This window comes from Cetorhinus maximus, chromosome 1 (genome assembly GCF_964194155.1).
Source record: "Cetorhinus maximus chromosome 1, sCetMax3.hap1.1, whole genome shotgun sequence".
NCBI classification, from domain to species: domain Eukaryota; kingdom Metazoa; phylum Chordata; class Chondrichthyes; order Lamniformes; family Cetorhinidae; genus Cetorhinus; species Cetorhinus maximus.
The window spans coordinates 228,572,402-228,592,951 of record NC_135879.1 but is presented as its reverse complement, the minus strand read 5'-3'; the positions used below and the strand labels follow the sequence as shown (position 1 = coordinate 228,592,951).

General features: G+C 44.2%; 1 protein-coding gene across 1 annotated transcript in view; it reads right to left on the bottom strand.

Annotated features, from left to right (window-relative positions):
* ctnna2 (catenin (cadherin-associated protein), alpha 2) overlaps positions 1-20,550 on the bottom strand; it is a 1,502,658-nt gene that overhangs the window by 721,068 nt on the left and 761,040 nt on the right. Inside the window, exon 8 of the mRNA XM_078554361.1 lies at positions 12,537-12,617. Within this exon, the coding sequence (XP_078410487.1) occupies positions 12,537-12,617 (81 nt within the window). The remainder of the gene's footprint in view (positions 1-12,536; positions 12,618-20,550) is intronic.

Genomic DNA, 20,550 nt, shown 5'->3' with positions numbered 1-20,550 from the left:
AAACTTCAGGTCATGACACTTAAACAGAGCTTATCTGCCCTTCAACTATCTACTCTATCAACTTGTGATTCCAAAACTACAGCTTAATGTAGTGGAACAGCCAAAGTGGAATCTGTTTGACCTCAGCACTAAGGTCCAATAGCCCTGCTGAGTTTGGGTTTCCCGCCTGTGTGAATAACAACCCACCTCCTCTTTCACTGCCGGCAAAAACTGGATCTGTCAGTAATGGGGGCAGGACTTGTGGGTCCTGCCTACCTTTTTTAAAGATTGTGGAATCTTGCTAACTTGGTGCCAATCTGGCCCAAGCAGTGTGATCTAATATCATTTTGAGGTAGCCCTGGCTGCAGTATAACTCCAGCCCACTGTGAAGCCACATTTTAAAAAAAATCCTTGGACCTTGTACTTAGAGTCTGTATGTCAGGAGATAACATTTCCTTATTGCATTAAAATTTGGCAACAAGATAATCTACCAGTTCTCAAGTTTGTGCATCTGCACATGGAACTCTTTTGCCCTGGCAATGTGTAACTTGCTGGGATATACAATAAGCTGTATAACTCCAAGCTGCTGACTGCGTATGGCACTAATTTTGGTTTAGTTAACACAGCAGAAATACAGGCCCTAATTTTCCCTCCCAGGTCAGGTACACAGAGTTGGGAAATTTGCCAACTCACCAAACCTAACTCTAGAGAAACTTCCTCGAATGGCTACATTTTCCTGGGGTGGCGAGTGCCTGCTGCAGTCAGACCCGCCACCCCCCCGGAACTGTTTGGAGGTTGCCTAGTGCCGAAGCGGGAAGACCCCTCACACACCCTCACCCTGCACACATTCCCCATGCCCCATTCATGCTACCCCATGTTCCCCAACCACCCATCATGGTCCCTCATACCCTGCATGCCATCCTATGCCCTCTACCTATGCTTAAAATACCTATACCCTCCATGTGAACTTAGAATGCCAACTCATGATGCCCACTCATTCCTATGGCCTCTATGCCAACTTAATGCCAATTTATGTGAATCCGTGCCCCACCCACTACCCTTTTCCCTTAGGCCAATTCACCCAGTATCCACCATCAGCGTACCTCAGGAGCTATCCTGAGGTGAAATAGAATAAAGCTCTAAGTATCTATACTGACCAGTATATAGGGAAAAAAACACTAATTCAATATATTCAAATCCCTTCAAGCATGTAATCTCTTATAAAAACAATCATTTATATTCATAGCCCCACATCAAAGACAGCAAATCCCTTAATAACCTCTTGGAGCTGTTAATCAGACTGTGAATTTACAGACCCCAACTGTGATAATGACAGGTTGTGGAAGCAGTCAAGCAGTACTAATACTATGATAGCCCTCAGGCTTTTGTCAACAAACAGCTTCTGAAATTGCAAGCACTGATATTTTTCCCACTGAGGACACAGGCGGTTTCTTTATTCAAAATTTAAAAAGCAGGAATTTCCATAACTTGAAGGCTGATGGTTCCACAGATCTTATCCACCTTTTATGCACATTAGCGTATACTGTTAAAAATTCCAAAACGGTCCCTGACTTCTCCAAAGAACTCCTAACAATGAGTTAGGTTTAGACCTTTTCCTCAGATTTGTAAACCCCACGATGTGTATTTCAGAAACTTTGGTGATGAAAATTGCTTCTGAGTGAAAGCAGCTGCACTTTTAAATGTTGCTGCCTCCATAAAATGGCTTATGTAAAGTATGTCCTGCCCCAGTTTCCACCCTCTCATGCTGGTGAAAGTGGTGGGTGCTGGATACTGGGGCGGGAATTCCGGATTTGGGGCTTCGGCGCCATTTTGGCTAAAGCACGGAGCCCTTCCGTCTCCATGAAAATTCAGGTCACAGTTTTCAATGTGGGTCTGCTGTGTTGCTCAAGTTATTGCATCACTGAGATAATCTGATTCCCCTCGTCACTCAGTTCAGTGCATAAAAGGTGGATAAGATCTGTGGAACCATCAAGCTTCAAGTTATGGAAATTCCTGCTTTTTAAATTTTGAATAAAGATCATTCTTATTTTATTATGATCCTGCTAGTTAGAACTGTCTGAAAGTTACTGTCTGTTTGTTATGGAACATATTGTGAAGACAATGAAGTACAAAACAGCTGCTGTAAATGCACTGCAAATGTATTAATTTAACAAGCTTTTGTTTCTAAGTGAAGAACCCCTCTTTCAAAGTGAGTAATTACCATTAAATAGCTCTTGTTTGCGGGAAATGACCATCACGTCAATATGACTCAGCTTGCAAAAGGTAAACAAGGTGCTTAATAGAAGCCAAAAATGTTCTATTGAATGATCCCAATGGTCTCTTTTTTCAAACACTTGCTAACCTGTATTTTTGCTACATTTATCTTTTTATTCAAGGTTTTGAATACCTACAGGTTTTGTTTGTAGCGCAATGTTTTTTAAAAATATGGGGCACAGATTGGGTCTGTTTGTTTCCTGGGTGGAAATTTAGGGGCAAATAGGGGCATGGTTAACATGGTTGGGCAAGTTATCAGGCATTCCTGGCAGACACCAAAAAAAAAGCATTAATTAGGCACCTTCTTATGTTAATTAGGGGACCCATGCCTGGTTTAGGATCTTTTCCTGAAATTGGGGTTCCACAAGCATCGATCCCGACCTGCTCAGGTTTTCCTGGCCCAAACATGTGACTGCCACCAAAACTAATTTTAAAAGAAAATTTAATAAAGGAGAAAATCTTAAAACCAACAGCGATGTGAGGAAAATGTGTTTTTACGTAGCGAGTAGTTAGGATCTAGAATGCACTGTCTGAGATTGTGGAACAGCCACAATTGTGGCTTTTAAAACCGCATTAGATAAGTACCTGAAGGGAAAAAAATTGCAGGCCAAAGGGAAAGGGCTGGCAATTGGGACTAACTGACAGAGAGCCAGCATGGGCTGAATGGCCTCTTTCTGTGCTGTAACTATTCTATGAGTTTATGATTCTAAGGAAGATTTCACGTGAAACCAGGATGAACCAGGTTGCTCCTCTGAACATTACAGCACTTGTAAGGGATGCTTCTGGCTATTATCAAACCCATTTCCATTTTACTGAGTTACCCAAGGGTCACACCTGAACTGATGCAACTGGCCCAAATTTTTAGATAAGTGGCAAAAGACCTCTGGAGGCAAAACAGACTTAATTATTGAAATGTTGTCTGAGGTCCAATTTCCAGCAAGCCTTCGGCCTACTGCGTCAGATATGTATGCTGTGTGCTTATTCAGTTATGGGCCCAAAAATGAACTTGAGGCCATTCCAAACTCTGCTGCCCGTGTCTTAACTCACAACAAATTCTGTTCCCCTATCACCCCCGTGCTCACTGACCTACATTGGTTCCAGGTCAAGCACTGTCTTGATTTTAACATGCTCATTCTTGTTTTCAAATCCCACCCCCACCATCCCCCCCCATGGACTTACCTGAGCTCTAGGATCCATGGCACTTGATCCTCAGGGACTGCTTGTTGTCCCAACAGTGGCCGCTACTCAATCTGGGTGCTGCTGAGACTACAGACCTGCCCACCAATCAGACTGGCCAGCAGCTCTCCAGGGCAGGACTTTGTGTCTCTGAGGGGCAGAAGTCTCACTCGTAACTAATAAAGGCCACCCCAATGTGCCACCACTGTGGGGCAGCCGGGTTTCTGGTTGACGTGGTTACGACAGACGTTTTGGTTGTGGAGAGGTGGGGGTGGTTGATAATTTGTTCTGCTTTAAAATTTACCCCTATGGCTCTGTAAATTGAGGTCAAATAGGAGCATATTTCTCTTATTTGTATTTTACATTTAGGTGTTACTTGCAATGTCTTTATTAGTTGTTACTTATTATAGTTTTACATACATCAACGTACATGAGTCATTGTAGCAAAGACTTTGCATGTGAGACACTTTCCATTTTGATTGACAATTGGGCCCTGAAGTTCCACAGAGCTTATCCAGATCTTCCATAGTGACTCTAACAGCCTTGTATCTAATATCCTGGAAATTCTGCTGATCTCTTGCTTCTAACTTGGAACTGACAAGAGTATCAGTGAATCTGCTGATGAAATAAGTAGGGCTCAATACCACTCTCAGGTCACATTCTCGGATTCATTGTCAAAACTCCCTACAAAGTTTGTAGCTCACCCTTAATCACGATCGGTTTAAAATGAACTACAATTATACCCCAAGGTGTTTAATTTTTGGCTTACCTCATGAGGTTGATAGAGATTAAGAAGTAGATTCTGATTAATTTGTTAATTAATCGAAACACAACTTGCTGTGGCCAGAATTTGAATAATTTTGCCTTGGACAGTGATTGTGGAAAGAAAGGTGTGTGCAGTAACTTGAAGCACATTGCTGTCTTGGTTCTGCTGAAGGGTCATGAAGACTCGAAACGTTAACTGATTTCTTCTCCACCGATGCTGCCAGACCTGCTGAGTTTTTCCAGGTAATTCTGTTTTTGTTTTGGATTTCCAGCATCCGCAGCAGCTTTTAGCTTTTTGTTTTTATTATTATTGCTGTCTTGGTTGCCTCTTGCTCCATTCAATTAATTGCTTCATAACTACACTGGCAATCTTAGCTGTGGTCGTGCATTGCCTGAGTCACCCTGCATTTGAGGGCTTTGCACATTGTAGGTACATTAGCAATTTCTAGAGATCAGATCCCGGGAAGGGACAGCATTAACTGCCCAGGTACATCAGGAACCCCTAGAGATAAGACCCTGGGAAGGGAGGTGCCTCAAGTCTCACTTCAGAATTGTCCTCAACTTGGCATGATTTTTAAAGCAAAAAGCCACAAGCTAAACAGTTGAAAAGGGGGCACAACAGCAGGAGTTTAAAAGATAGGATGATATTGTGCATTCTTAAATGTAAAAACTCCTGAAAATAAGTCTAGATCTCAGAATGGATTTGCCTTGTGCAAATCTGTGCTTTCCTGCACTGAAGTGCAAGAAAAATTGAGTCAGAGACTGTGGAGATTCCAGTTGTCCAGCCTGAACACAATGACAGTCGACCAATGCACAAACTTGCCAGAAATTCCTGCAAATTGGAGCATGTGTGTGTGTGTGTGTGTGTCTGGCCAAATGCAGCTGGGTAAGCTACACACAGCTACCGATTAACTGTCAACGTATATGAAAACCCTGGTTTACCATAATAAAACTGTGGCTCCAACAATGATGTAAGGTGATAAATTTTCAATTTCCTTTTGATACACTTTGGGTTGTTAATATCAAAAGAATCAATAAGACATTTACAGTGCTTCTTAATGAATTGACATTCAAATTACATCAAATGTTAAGACACACATCAGAAATACTATTTAACAGCTGTAGCAGCTAAGCACATTATTTAACATCAGGGCAGTCATTTGTCAGCAACCAGCTTCTGAGATTCATAATCACATCATTAAGTGTGATTGGTCTGCACTCAAGTGGTCTTTCACTGGTATATTGAAAGTAATATAAAGCATGAGGTTTGGCTGTATAAGGTTGAATGAAATGGTCTCAATCAGGAGATGTTTTCTCAGACTAACATCCATTTACGCATCAAAAAAACAAACTTTAATTGGGATAAGTTGAAGCAGACCATATCTCATTCTTATCTTGCTAAAGACTGCCATTGCTAGAATGACAGCCCACTTATTGGTACAAAGACTGTAAAAGTTCTTTCTGCCATGGTATTCATGGTGCACAGTGCCCTCAAGTTCCAGTTAGCTTATCCAAGTATATTTAGCGAAACATGCACATGCACACATACATAAAGACAAACGCACACACACATTCACACATACACACACACACGCGCAGACGCATAGGCCAGAATATTGAATTTGGCGGGAGGGCGTGCTCGGGAGCGGGCTGGAAATGGCCCGCTGCCCGCGATTGGCCACTGACCGCGATTTCATGCTGGCGGGCTAATTAAGGCCTGTCGAGCATGAACGGTGGCTCCCCAATGGTTTGGGCGGGCCGAGCGGGGGCCTGACGGGTCCAATGGGGACCTGGCAGCCAATTTGAAACCGGCACAGTCTGGCCCTGGAAGGCTGACGGCGATGACAACATCTTCAGTGTTGTCAGCAGGAGATTAAAAGTTATGGATTCCAACATGGCTGCATTGGGAGGGCAGGTTGGGTGGGCACTTTGCCCCCACCCCTACCCCCGGTTTTCTGATGAGTGCCTTGCTGTCCTCCTGGAGGAGGTGGCTGCCAAGAGGGACACCTTTGTGGAAGGAGGAGGTCTCGCATCTTAAAAAAACAGTTTGTGAGGAGGTGGCAGTGCTGGGCAGCAGCCATGATGTTGTGCAGTGCACCTGGGTCCAGTGCCACAAGAGGATTAATGACCTGCTGCGCTCAGGAAGGGTGAGTACCAAGTACCGTGTTGGCATGGATCAGTGTGTTGAAGTGTTAAGGGCTGGCCATCTGCCACCCACCCCCCCACCCCACCCACCCACCCGTGGAGCTCAGGAGTGTTAGAGTCTAAGTGCCAATTGTCAGTGACACTGGAGCTGGCCAAGGGGGTTGGCTCCTTGGACTGAGTGCCTTGCGGCTCGAGGGCCACAACTCGAATGTGCCCTGCAAGGTGGGGTTGGCCAGGCTGCAATGGTGCTGCAGGTAGAGAGTGGACTGTATCCTTTCTCCTCTATCCTTTCAGGAGAAGATGGCCCATAACAACATTGAAAAGTCATGGACTGGCTAATCTCATATTCCTAATCAGATATGAGCAGGACGCCTTCGACCTGGAGAGGCGCCACGCACCTCAGTCAATTGGCCGCAGAGAGGCTTGGGTGCCAGATGAAGGTAAGGGTACAGTGCACAGAGGTGAGAGTTTTGAATGGTGCAAACATTCTTGTGTAGTCTCATCATTGATGGGAGCCTCAAAACTGGATTCCCCATTGATCATTGAAGGGTGATGGCACCATGATGCAGGTCTCCATTGTCTCACCAGGGCGACTGGCATGCACAGTGACAGTGTGATGACTTAAACTAGTGTCATGCCATTGTTCTCCCTTAGATTCTCCAGCATGCACTAAATCACAGGACCCTGAAGAGCCACCCCTGAGACCAGAGGACCGTCAGGTTCCAGATGTACTTGCGTCACCCGCTCTCTGAACCAGGCACCAGTGCAGACATTAGCACCTTGTGGGTTTTAGACCTTCGGCTAGAATGTCGGTGCGAGGGTACTTCACACACGCTTGAAGTGCAGGCAGAGGCAGATAGTGTCCAGGGTGCCGGCAGTCAGGGTACTGCTGGAGACCAGGATGATGCTCCGTCGAAGGCAGATGATGAGACTCTGGAGTCGCCCATTAGGCGGCAGGTGCTGGATGTCCTGCGAGATGTGCAGGAGGATCTGGTGGAGATCCATGAGGATATGCGTACCATGGTCTCCATTTTGGAGGAGTCCATGCGGGGCATTAGCACTGCGTTGACCATCATGGTTGAGCACACTGACTCCTCCACTGAGAGAATGGAGACTCTCATGTAGAGGCATCTCCAGGAACAGAATGAGGGGGTTGCGCTCGAACCTGCAAGCCCTCACACAGGCACCGACTTCAGGTGGTCAGTGTCCGTGTGGGAGATGGATGAGCCACCCAGTACCCCAGCTAGGCGCCCGTCCATCACTGGTGAGCAGGGAGGCCCAGAGTGGCCTCATGTTGGCAAACGAGCTGTCTGTTGTCTCTGCGGGCTCCCCTCTGGAGACGGCAGCAGCTCCTCCACACCTCTGCCAATGACCGTGGCATCTAATGAGGCTACTTTGACCGAGGAGATGCCAGCTGTGGAACTGGCGCTCCCTCCCAGGCGGGACCAGCACAGGCTCCACTGGCCAGAGGCTAACTGCCAAGGTCATCAAGGCTAACAGGACAGCAGAGTCAGCAGGCTGTCTCCAATACTGGTGCCAGCGAGTGGGGAGCACCAAGACATAGCACTCACACACGTAAGTTTAAGGTACCATGAGCAAAAGAGGGACTGGTCACGGGTGATCTTCTGTTGTGCAATGTTTTGTTTATTTTAACTGGTCTGGGGTTGAAGACCAGAGAACGTTCTGTTAATTTGTTTTGACTGTCAACATGAGATAAACTTTCTTATGTCGTAATGGCCTGAGTAAGCTTCACCTTTTTTATTTAATGTGGTGCAGGGTACGCCAGTAAGTAATGCTTGACATGGGTGGCTTGAAACGTTATTGCACAGGCAGTGAGTGGACTTTGGGGTCAAAGGAAAGGGCCATTTCAGACATCTGGGATGGAGGTGGCAGCCCTGGCATGAGGTGGTAGCACTTATTTGGCAGCCTAGCTGAAGGACCGTTGGATCAAGGTGGAGGTTCCTGGAGGTTACAGAGGTCTGTCTCTACACGCTCAGCATTCTCATCACTGTGCTCCTCTTTTGACTCACTACTGGATTCATCATTTGTGGCCTGTGCAGCTGTGTCAAGATCCTCCTCCTCCAGTGGGTTCCCCCTTGCCAGTGCCAGATTGTGGAGAGCACAGCATGCAACCACTATCAGTGATGCCTGCTCTGGGGGGTGTTGTAGTGCTCCCCATGAACAGTCCAAACATCGGAAGTGCATCTTCAGAAGATCTATGTTCCTCTCTATCACCGCCCATGTGGAGGCATGGCTCCTGATATACCACTCCTCTGCCTCTGTTCTTGGATAATGGAAAGGCGTCATAAGCAGCAGCCATCCATCCAGTTGAGCTGGAGCACTGAAGAGCCTCGCTACCTGTGAGTGTCTCAGGATGTACACATTATGGGAGCTGCCAAGATACCATGCACAAACTTCCAGAATATGCATCCTATGGTCACACACTATTTGCACGTTCATGGATTGGAATCCCTTTCTGTTGATGAAGGCACCCGGCTGACCCACTGGTGCCTTGATGGCCACATGTGTACAGTCGATTGCACCCTGGACGCGGGGGAACCCAGCAATTGCTGCAAAGCCTCTGACTCGCTCAGCCTACATGGCCTCATCCATACTGAAACAAATGAAAGTCAACACCCGCCTGAACCAGCTGGACGCAACTATGGACAGCTGATTGGGAGACTCCACACAGATCCCCAACTGACCCCTGGAAAGAGTCAGAGGCTTGGAAATTGAGGGCCACTGTGACCTTCAGAGCCAATGGCATAGGATGTCCACCCACACAGTCGGAGGTGATCTCATGCCCAATCATCTGACAGATGGAGGTCATTGTCTCCCTTGAGAGGCAGAGCCTCCTTTGGCACTGCACCTTAGACATATTGAGGTAGCTGCATCGTTGCCTGTAAACCCTGGCAGCAGGATAGTGGCGTCTTCTGCGGGCCCTTCCACCTTGGACTGCAGAATTGGCCCTGCGCCCCCTGTGCCTGTGCCTGTCCCTCTTCTCTCACAGGTTGCTACCCTGGAAGTTGCATTGGGACACCTGGCCTCCTCTTCCTTCTGCCCCTCTTTTCCTCCTCAGAGGAGGTGCCTCCAGCAGAGACCACAATCCCCATTACCGAGGTAACAGAAGGCTGTCTGACACCTGGAAAAGTCCACATGGCCTGAATTCCCCGGGGTCCTTGGAGACACCAAGGTGTCCTGAAATGAAGCCTGGAAATGCTAACAATGAAGTCCCGAACAGAGTTGAAGCTGCCATATACCAATAAGTCACCAGCAGCAAACTATTTACCGAAGTCCTCACTACTCACACTGGCAATACTGCTGACCTTTTTATCCCGCCCTTGGATGAGGTTTTTGAAATTGTCGGCTGGCTGCCTGCCCGTTTTGCCTGTTTGACGAGCACAAAATCCCACGGGCAACAGAAAATCGGCGTCAATTGACTTTTTAATGGCCTTAACTAGCCTCTTAATTAATGGTGGGCGCAGCTCCGGCACCCGCGCGTGCCCGCCAAGCGAAATATCGCATGAATGTGTGATGCTCACCTGACCTCATCGCACGTTAATTTACGCTCGAGCGTGTCGGGCGTATGCCTGCATGCCGAGCGAAAAATTCTGCCCATGCAGACGGACACATACACACGCATGTGAAAGTGCTTAATTTGTCATCAGTTGTATCTCAAGCGTCTGTCTGCCCTATCAGACTGAGAAACTCAGGAGAGGGGTTCGTCAGGTCATCCTTCTGATGCCATGGAATTTTTCTTGGCATTCTGTGTAAGAAAGATAATCCTGAACTTGTAAATAGATTTGAAAGGTACAATCAGTCTTCAGAGATTTAGTTGCTTCACTAGCCTCCCCAAGCACCCCTTGTGGCGCTCATTTCCCTCCATTTCGAGGGTGGTGTGCTTCATCCCACTCGGCATACTGACTTCCAGTTCCACATCAGGTCCCGACTGAGCTAGTGAAATGAGAATCCCACTGTAGGGATTCCGCGCACCGGGGAAGTGGGAAACCTCACCTCTCTTGTATGATAAGAAGAAGGCAAAGCTTCATGACTTCAAGGGCAATTAGGAACGGGCTATAAAATATACTGGCCGAGCCAGCAATGCCCAAGTCCTATGAAAGAATAAAAAAAAATCTCCCAAAAATCTTGGAAACAGCAGGGACCCAGTGCAAGTAGATTTACTGAGGTTTTCCTGACATTTTGGAAATTCCAAATGAAGTTACAACATGAGTCGATGGAACCCCCAAGGGAGCCCTGAAGTCATCTTCAGTTAAGGTTATTTCTGGGTTGTGGGAGGGATAGGATTCCCAGCCCTTCCAGAATGACCCGCAGTTTCCGAAATCTAAGCTTCCTCCCAGCAGTGGGGGGAGATTAGGGATTTAAATTTCCCATCACTGTACACCCCACTCCATGATGTTACCTGCAAAAAGTCACAATCACCTGCAATGTGCAATTGTCATTATAGAGCTGTAGGAGCAAGAACAAGCTGCCGGATGCGGATTGAATCACTGAGATTTGGATATCAGTCTCTCTTTACCCAATTCTCCTATCAATTCAGGTCTGCAGCCATCAGCTTTTGGCTGGACATTCTAATTTCTGTGAGCACTGCTTGGAATTGTCTAAAGTGTAAAAATGTAAATCAGACATCAACACAATCAGCACTTAATTTGTTATCCTGGTATGCCCCTATTCACACCCAGGGATATTAAATAGGAGGCAGGCTGGGTCTATTGTATGATGTTGTATGTGCCTGCATGTTATTGTAATGTATAGGTGCGTGGCTGAGCAAGAATGAACATGTGACTGGAGAATAGCCCCGCCCACAGTATGATGTATCGAGTCACATGGTAATCGGCTCAGAGAGAACAGTCTAGAAGAACACTTTAGAACCTACCTGCACAGCAGCAGCACCATGCATGACAGTAACCTGGGATCTGTACATAGTTAAAGATTAACAATAAATGGTTCATATTTAAACTTAAAAGTCTCAAGATCTCATCATTGAGACACCACAGCTGGCACCACAACACAACATGGTGATCAGCAGTGGTAATACAATAGGGTCTCTGAAATCCTGGGTCTGAAATAGGGTATCTGAAGTAGGGGAATGGTTGGTTGGGGAGAGGGCTCTTCTGCCATTCCCCCCCCTTCCCTGTCCTTGATTTTCCTCTTTGCCTGTTCCGGGGTGACCTGCTGGTTCTTGGAACATCTTGTACAACACCTGCTAGTGTAAAACCACAAACCAAAATACTCAACTACAGGGGACACAATCTTTATGTGGTAAATATAGTAACCTTTGTAGAAATCGTATAATCAGATGTCATGAGATCAAATGTCACGTGGTCAGGATGTCATGTGGTAAAACCTCCAGGAATGCCTCTAGATATGGCACCCAAGGGAGGGCAGAGACTTAAGCCAGGATTTTCCAGCCCCGTCGTGGTAGGACCCGCCGTGAGAAAGTCGACAGCCCAGCCAAAAGTCCATTGGCTTTCGACAGGATCGGTAGATCCCGATGGTGGGCGGAGCCAGAAAATCCCAATTTCAATTGGAAGGATTCAAACAAAGTTTTTAGACGGTATTTCGCCTCGCCTGCTTACACTCCAGCTTTAGAAAACACATTTTAGTGGTGATGAGAAAATTGTGGAATAATCATTTCTCTACTTATCCCGCCTGGCTCAAGTACTAGCAAGTTGCGTATGGCAGGGCAAACCTTCTTCTATCCAACAGTGTGCCTTTGCCCAAATCAGTGCGACTTTTCAATTCCCATGCTCATCATCCTTATGACCTCTATGAGTGAGACTGCACCTCAGTGTCAATTACTGCTAAAAAAGAGCGAGGCTTTGGTGCAGTGGAGACATTAATCCTGTTTGTCTACAGAGAGGTCACCGAGGTTAAATGACAGTGTTCCAGCCCCGTCCACAACCCAGGTGGTTTAAACTGCTGGATCTCTCTGGAATATAAACATAGTGCAAGAATAATTTAAAGAAGTTTCATAACCCTATAAAGAGATATGTAGTGTTACAATCGTTCTCCTAAGTAGGAGGTGGAGGAGGAAGTAATCAGCCCTTACCCTCACGAATGACATTTGAAAGTAACTAGTACTTAGCCCAGTTCTACACAAATACCAAGTCCCCAAAGTGCAATTATTCAACCATCACCACATATTCCACGCCAAATGTAGATTCCAAACAGTTTACCTGTCGCCGCAGATCCCTTGTTTTCTTTGTCATTTTTTCAATGGCAGCATTGAGTGGATCACCTTTTTCTTTCCTGCCAGTCTGAAAGAGATAACACGTTTCATTTAGAGATATGTTTGAAGAGTGCGACATTTAATTTATGAGATGACCAACCTCATTACCAGTGCTGAACTATTATTTTGTTACTGTCACCCATCCAGGTGTGAATGGGAATCTGGCAAATTGATTCAGAATTTTATAAACTTAGAAAATATTATCAGGTGTACACAAACAATACATATGCAATTACTCTGTGTTAGTCTGCGACACGTTGCTCAACATTTTCAAATGGCTATATCAGTACTGTTCTATGCTGTACAACAGCTCATATTGCAGGGGCAGGATTTTCAGAGGCCAATGGGGGCGGGAACTGAGGCGAGCATGTAATTTTGTGCCTTGGACTAGCATACAGGTTTGCAGGCACCCTCCCATCCCCAAGCTATTTTCAGGAATTGGATGTGGAACAGCTACCAATCTGCGAGTGGCAGATAGCTTGTTAAGGTGATCAGAAGGCCAATTAAGTCAACTTGCTAATCAATCAGCACCTTTTTCTCCTGTAGTATAAATTGTTGTGGTATTTGAAATTTGGCTTCTTTCCACTTGTCCTGAGGTGAGCAAGATGGAAGGCTTCAGCAACATGTCTCTTTTTTCAGCAATATTCGAATTCTGTGCTACTCTACAGGGATCGGAGTGGCCGATAACAAAAAGGTCTGACATGTTTTTGTGACAAGAAATCATGTCCACATTATGGCACAGAGTGGCAAAGTCACTGCAGTGCGAGGGGCTGGAAAATTATAGCACTTTATATCATTTGTGGTGAAATGCAAATGCTTCTCGGCCATTTCAAATGGGTGGAAGTGTATAAGTACCTGACATGAGCAGTTACAAACCCTTCACAAAAGATCCAATTATCTTAATCTTCAGAGGTTTAAAATCATTGTGAGGTTAGGTATTTATGCTTGCATTGAGGTTTCAGCAACTAAATGTTATAGTCAAGCATAATCTCATTTACTGAAAAACAGTTCAATCCACATTTAGAAATTGTGAAAGTGGGGAAGGAAGAAAAGATGAAGCGAGATAAAAAGAGACAAATACTGTGAAGATACCATGCAATCACACAAAGAGTACTCCTGTTACATGTAGTAACCATTCCTCAAATTCAACCCCTCCTTCAAATTAAAGTCATGTCCTCAAAGAATGCAGGCAATTTTAGGAATGCAGATTTGCCTATTAAATAGGATATTTTGGTTTACTAGGAAAAAATGTCCAACCAGCAATAATAGTGAGTGGAAAAGATTTTACCAGAGGTTTTTCTCATCTAAAAACATTTTGTTGACAAAGCAAGTTGATATCCTAGTCCTCAGTTACATGAAAATGTAAGATGAAGATTTGACTGAGTAGATCTTAGCAACCTTGCATACACATGTGCACACATACTCAAACACTCAACACACGCGTATTGAGAAATATGAGATCCCTTTAGTGACAAAAAGGCAGTACATGCTGCAGTTGCAATTAAGGACTGCGATTTCCTCCAGTATATTTTTTTATTCTTTCAGGGGATGTGGGCGTCACTGTCTTGGCCAGCATTTATTGCCTATCCCTAGTTGCCCTTAAGAAGGTGGTGGTGAGCTGCCTTCTTGAACTGCTGCAGTCCATGTGGTGTAGGTACACCCACAGTGCTGTTAGGGAGGGAGTTCCAGGATTTTGACCCAGCGACAGTGAAGGAACAGCGCTATATTTCCAAGTCAAGATAGTGCGTGGCTTGGAGGGGAACTTCCAGGTGGTGGTGTTCCCATGCACCCGCTGTCCTTGTCCTTCTAGATGGTAGTGGTCATGGGTTTGGAAGGTGCTGTTGAAGGAGTCATGGTGAGTTGCTGCAGTGCATCTTGTAGATGGTACACACTGCTGCCATTATGTGTTGGCGGTGGAGGGAGTGGATGCTGAAGGTAGTGGATGGGGTGCCAGTCAAGCGGGCTGCTTTGTCCTGGATGGTGTCCAGCTTCTTGAGTGTTGCTGGATTCTATGAAGCAAATCCACACAATAAAAGGAATCATTGGCCAGCAATGCAACTGACAGAGCACAGGGAATATTGGTGAAAGATGTAATAAACTTCACTTGAAACAGTGAGTGGAGCATGTTTATATACTCAGATTTGAAGTCAATTTTATTTTATGCTAGTGCTGCCAACTCCCAACATGCAGATCCTCTATGGCCAGTGGTATTAGCAGGCTGTAAAAGTGGTTTAAACACACCTCATGTGAGTAATGCCCTTAGTTTTACCTTAGTCTCACTCATAAATCAAGTTTTCTACCAATATTAACGGAACAGAGAGAAAGCTAAAATCTAAATATCAATGAGAATAATGACCAAAGTCACTGCTAACTGACTCAATAACTTATAGTTCAAAGCAATAGCTCAAATGGAGGCACAATGCAGGCGCTCCCAAGATTCGGTCCACCTGGAGAGTTGTTTCAACATTAACTAGACGACTGACTCCAAGAATAAGTACCTGATGACCCTATACATCTAGACGAGTATTTCACCATGGCGCTGCTGGAGCTGCACAGCAGGGGCAAGGTGCCCGAGGAGCAGGGTACTTAAAGTGGAAGGTGAAGTCCTTGCTTCATCCACCACCGTCTGCAGCCTGGCAGCATGGAGGTCATGCTGAAAGTCTACTGGGAACAGCAGACTGGAAAAGCAGCAAGCACGGGAGAGAGTGATGGAGCTGCTCTTCTAATCATAGATTCTGTCTGTCCCACGCTTGCTGTTTCAGCTCCTCCGATCACAGATTTGCTCTCTCCCATGTAGTAAAAGCAAAATACTGCAAATGCTGGAAATCTGAAATAAAAATAGAAAAATCTGAAAAAACTCAGCAGGTCTGGCAGCATCTGTAGAGAGAGAAACAGAGTTATTGTTTTGAGTCCGTGTGACTCTTCTTCAGAGTTCATGGCCAAACGGTGGAATTTTCTCATCCATGTACACATAAACTAGACTTCCAAACACAAGTCCATTTTTCCCACTTTGTTTCCATGGCAAAGTATGTGGAAACATTCATTTTTAATGCTGCCAGGATTTTTTATGAATTTTCATCATCATAGGATCCAGTACAGAAGGAGACCATTCAGCCCATTATTCTTGTACCAGCTCTTTGGTAGAGCTACCCAATTAGTCCCACTCCCAAGCTCTTTCCCTGTAGCCCAGTAATGCCTTTACCTCAAGTATTTATCCAATTCCCTTTTGAAAGTTACAATTTAATCTATTTACATCACCCTTTCAAGCAGTGTACTCCAGATCACAACAACTCTCCGCATGAAATAAAGTTTCCTCATGTTGCCTCTGGTTAATTTTCCAATCACCTATGATACTATAACTAAGTTAACATTATGTTAGGTGCATAACTCTCATAATTGTCAGTTTGCCATGATTAGCCTAAGAGAACAGGAAAATTAATTAATTTTAATCCTAAAATATTGAAATGCCATTATTGGGAGCTTTGCAAGTAATAATACATTTAAAAAAATGACAGTTGATTTATTTGCTGAAGTTATAACTGAGAGTCTGCATGGTAAAATGAAACTGCCTCTTTAAACAAACTGCAACTGCTAAGAGTGTTGACATACGTGTTATTTTTGAGGCAATCATGGTGCAGTTGCATCTTAGTGGAAAGCAGCTGCACCCAAAGAGAGTATTGCTTGTGTCATATCTGTGTCACACTGTGTGCAGTAAACACCATTTCCACAGAGTCCATGTTATTCCAGGCGGATAATTTCTGCTTTATCTACAAACCAGAACAATGCACAGCTTTGCCTCCATCTTCCAGTCCCAAAGGTAATGGCTTTCTGTCATTCCAAATCTATTTGATACCCTTATACAAACAATATATTTCCTGCTAGACTATAGCCAGGGGAAGATAACAAAAAAATACTGAGGCTGGTACACTCCTTTGCACGTCAATGCTGAGTTTAATGTTAAATCTATGCCTCAAGGCCAAAGGAATTAACATCAGCTGAGATTATTCACAAACAATTAAAAAATTCTTTTTGTCAAGACATTTTGTTCACAAGCTGTAGTATGTGAAAAGCAAAAGTTACTGGTGAGGCATTTTTTAATACCTGGACAACAGCAGAGAGAGTGCCAGATTTGTTCCTTTTTTTGGTCATTCGGGAAATCGAGGCACAACCCTGCCCTATTTGTTGCTGTGCAATGCAACCAGTTATCAGGGATAATTATTTTCCTCTATTGTTTATCAAGAATTCCTAAGGATCCTTATTACTGCTCAAAAGGGTGGCTGAGTGCAAACGATTCCGTGTAGCCCGACTTTGTTAGCCGAAAACCAGCCAATCCAAACACAGCTGTCATAATACTCCGTTCACGCATCTCAGATAGTACAACTTTCAGAAAATCTCAGTCATCCAGCTATAGTGAGCACAAGAATTGCTTGCCTTTCATAAGAACATAAGAAGTAGGAGCAGGAGTGAGCCATGTGGCCCCTTGAGACTGTCCCACCATTCAAAAGATTATAGCCAAATTTCTACATCAATTCCACTTTCCCACCCCATCCCCAAAAATAATCTACTGACATTAACATCTGGCGTTAATCTTTATATAAAGTTGGCATTAATTCTTTGGGCTTGAGGCATGGAATTTACCTTTATTAATGCGCATAATGGTGTTCCAGGCTTAGCATATTTGCTTCTTCCTTTAGCTGTAGTTAAGCAGCAAATATGTTGTCTATGTCAGGGTATTGATTAAATATGGTATAACAATAGCTTTCCACAGTGTCATTATTCTGGTGGAGTAAGTTCCAAATTGTCCCAAGGTGCTCAGTTTTCTAAAGACTGTCTACCTACAAAGAGAAGTCTCCTCTACTAGAAATATCAGATTACATATCTGACTTTATTTAAAACTGTGCACAGCTCTTACATTCAAATGATGTGATGATGCATATGTTGGCCTGCTGTTACCCCAATTTCCACACAGATAACAACCTAATCTGGATGGAATCAAATGAAACCATACTAAAGGTCACAGAATTGTAGGCTGAAGTGAGTTGCACCTATAGCTACTTTATGCTGGAGTAGCCGCAATCCTTTACACTTGTTCAAAAGTTTCTTTGGCCAAAGCAGTCATCACCCAATGAATTGTCCATGTGCCCAGGCTGTAATGGTGGGTTTTTGCCAATTATGATCATTCGGGGTGTTCATCACATTGCGCCTGTATCCTTGGATGCATGGGTACCCGTGGTCATACGAATCCAGCGTTAGTCACCTGAATAGCAGTAGCCAGAGTTCAATTATTGGAAGCCACAGACACAATTCTGTTTCTCCTGCTGTTGTATTGACTTTAAATTCAGTTTGAATTCAGTCAATTAACTAGCCCTTTATACATAAGGCCTGTGACCAGCAGTTAATTGAAGCCACACAGATATGTCCTGCTCTTCTGTAGTAGAGTTAATTGAAGATAACAGCAAATTGTAGCCACAAGCCTTGCAGAACAGAAAAAAAGTGTCTTGTGTGATTTCCAGCCTCGCTCTTTATCCTATTCTACCCAATGCCTTGAGCCACCATTGGCCGTTTACCAGTGACAAATTGATTATGTGGCTTGATTGTGCTCATATTATGTTTGGGCTTATGTTAATGAATTTACATGGAAACGTCAGCTGAAATAAACCAACACAATGTCCAGTGTCCAATAGTGCCCTTGGTAGAAACTTCAGGCCATTGTCACCATATACATTAAGATCATATTGCTGGTTTATGTATTTGTCAACAAGTTAACATTGTATCGCAAATGGGAGTGAAGCTCTTGCTTTTCAAATCAGGTTACGCTGGCTACTAGCACCGACCAGTAAGTAAGGTTCAGAGACTGGTATCTAATGGCAGGCAGCAAAATGTTCTATTGTCATTGTCAAAATGCACATTGTCATTGCAAGAAAGAAATCAAACTATCTCGTTCAAAAGCAGAGAGAAATCTAAATTGTCTCAAGGTATTGTTTTGGATTGTCCAACGGTTTTAAGGTTTGGACTTTTTGAAGGTATTAAGGTCTGGACAGCCCAGAGGCATGAGTGTACCGAGAAAGATAAAGATTGTATTGATATAGCATCATTCACAATCTCATGACATCCCAAAGTGCTCTACAGCTAATGAGATACTTTGAAGTATAGTCACTGTTGCAATGTTGCTTCAAGTAGAATATAAGAAGAAGAAAACAAAAAGTACAAAAAGAACTAATGACACAGGTCATGCCTGACAATGAAAATCATGTTATATAAACCAAAGAAAATGCAAATCCTCAATGAGTCAGACATCAGTTGTACCATGTTCACAGTACATGTGAAATGCTATGTTCTGTTACTTAATCCAATTTCCCATTTACTTCGTGCAGAGATTGAAGTCCTTTAAATGAAGTGAAACACGTACAGCAAAATGTTCAGGGTACATGGTGGTTACTGTATAGTTTATTTCTACAGCTTTTATTTGGGATTACCACTGACTAATACATTGTGAAAAAAAATGCTAAACTCAGATAATTACTGGCACTGAGTGCCCCTTGTTGATCTATTAATGCTCTATTGCAAAATTGTTCATAAGAAAAACTTCAGACCTTGTCTATGTAAGCCAACAGTATCCAAAAGCAATGACTGTTGCCAGGGTTACATCTGTGACCATATTTTGTTTGAAACAGTGAAGTCATCGAAGAGCCAACAACATGAATTTAGATTGAGAGTTTGCTGTATATTTATACACATTTATGGTGTGGATAATTCAAATAAAGTCATGTTAGGTCGTGTTCGAAATACAGATTTATTTATTTCTGTAGGGGCAAGGTCACAGCATATGTAAACATATTTACCTAACACACTGGACGTGTTTAGAAAAAGTCAGTTGGGATTCAGTTGCTCTTACCATAGAACCATGTACATGCCTGGGTTGGCTATTCGCTAGAATAATCCAAATCTAATCTACTGCCCTAGTCTCCCTTCACATTCTTGTAGCTTGCTTTGCTTCAAATATTTCTCCAACTTTCCTTTGAAAGGTGCAATGCCCTATACCACATCCTGTGCCAAAGCTTTCCATGCACGAGCAACTCTCCAGAGAGTCATTGGGCTGGATTTTTGTGGAGTTGTGGAGACCTTTAAAAATAGAAGGAGGGACCTGGATCTGTAAGTCTTTCCCCGTTTCTGACAGATCCTATATTTGCTAGGCAGTGGGGAGGGGGAAAGTGGGTGTGGCTCCCACATGTGGGAAACCCAAACTCAGCAGCACCATTTGAACTCAGTGATGAGGTGAGTTAAAACATACCCCATTTTCACTGGAGCAAGACCCTTATCCTGGAGTGTGTGAGAAATGAATTTGGAGAGGCCATAAATGCTTTTGAAGGGTAGATAAAATCTGTAGAACTAGCATTATCAAGAGTTGCCAAGGGTTGTAAATTCACTGTTTGACAGTCCAAAGAGGTTATTAAAAATGAGCTACCTTTTATGTGGGGCTGTGAGGTTGTATGGGCCATGGGGATGGATGGGGGGGGGAGGGGGTTATGAGTTAACACTAAATTGGCATAGGGGCTATAAGGGGCCATTGGGAATGGATTGGCAGGAGTTGGCATGGATGGGCAAGGGGAGTGAGTATGAATGAGGGGGTATGAGGGGTGAAGGCTAGAGGGTTTACTGTTTAACAAAACAACTAGGACAAAGTTACAGAGAACTGAGGTGGGCCTTTTAAACAACACTCTTTGGCACTCGGCAGCCACTGTGACCATCTTCAATCCGTGTTTGCAAGTGGTGGGCCCAAAGGAATAATTTGCAGGGCTATGGCTAAACAAGAAATGGACTGATTAGATACCTTCTTCAAAGAGTCAGCACACACAAAATGAGCTAAGTGGCTCCCTGTGCTGAAAGATTCTATGATACCAAGATTTGGCATAGGAATTGCTCATTGATTGGATTGACAATCAGCTGGTGTATACAAGCCA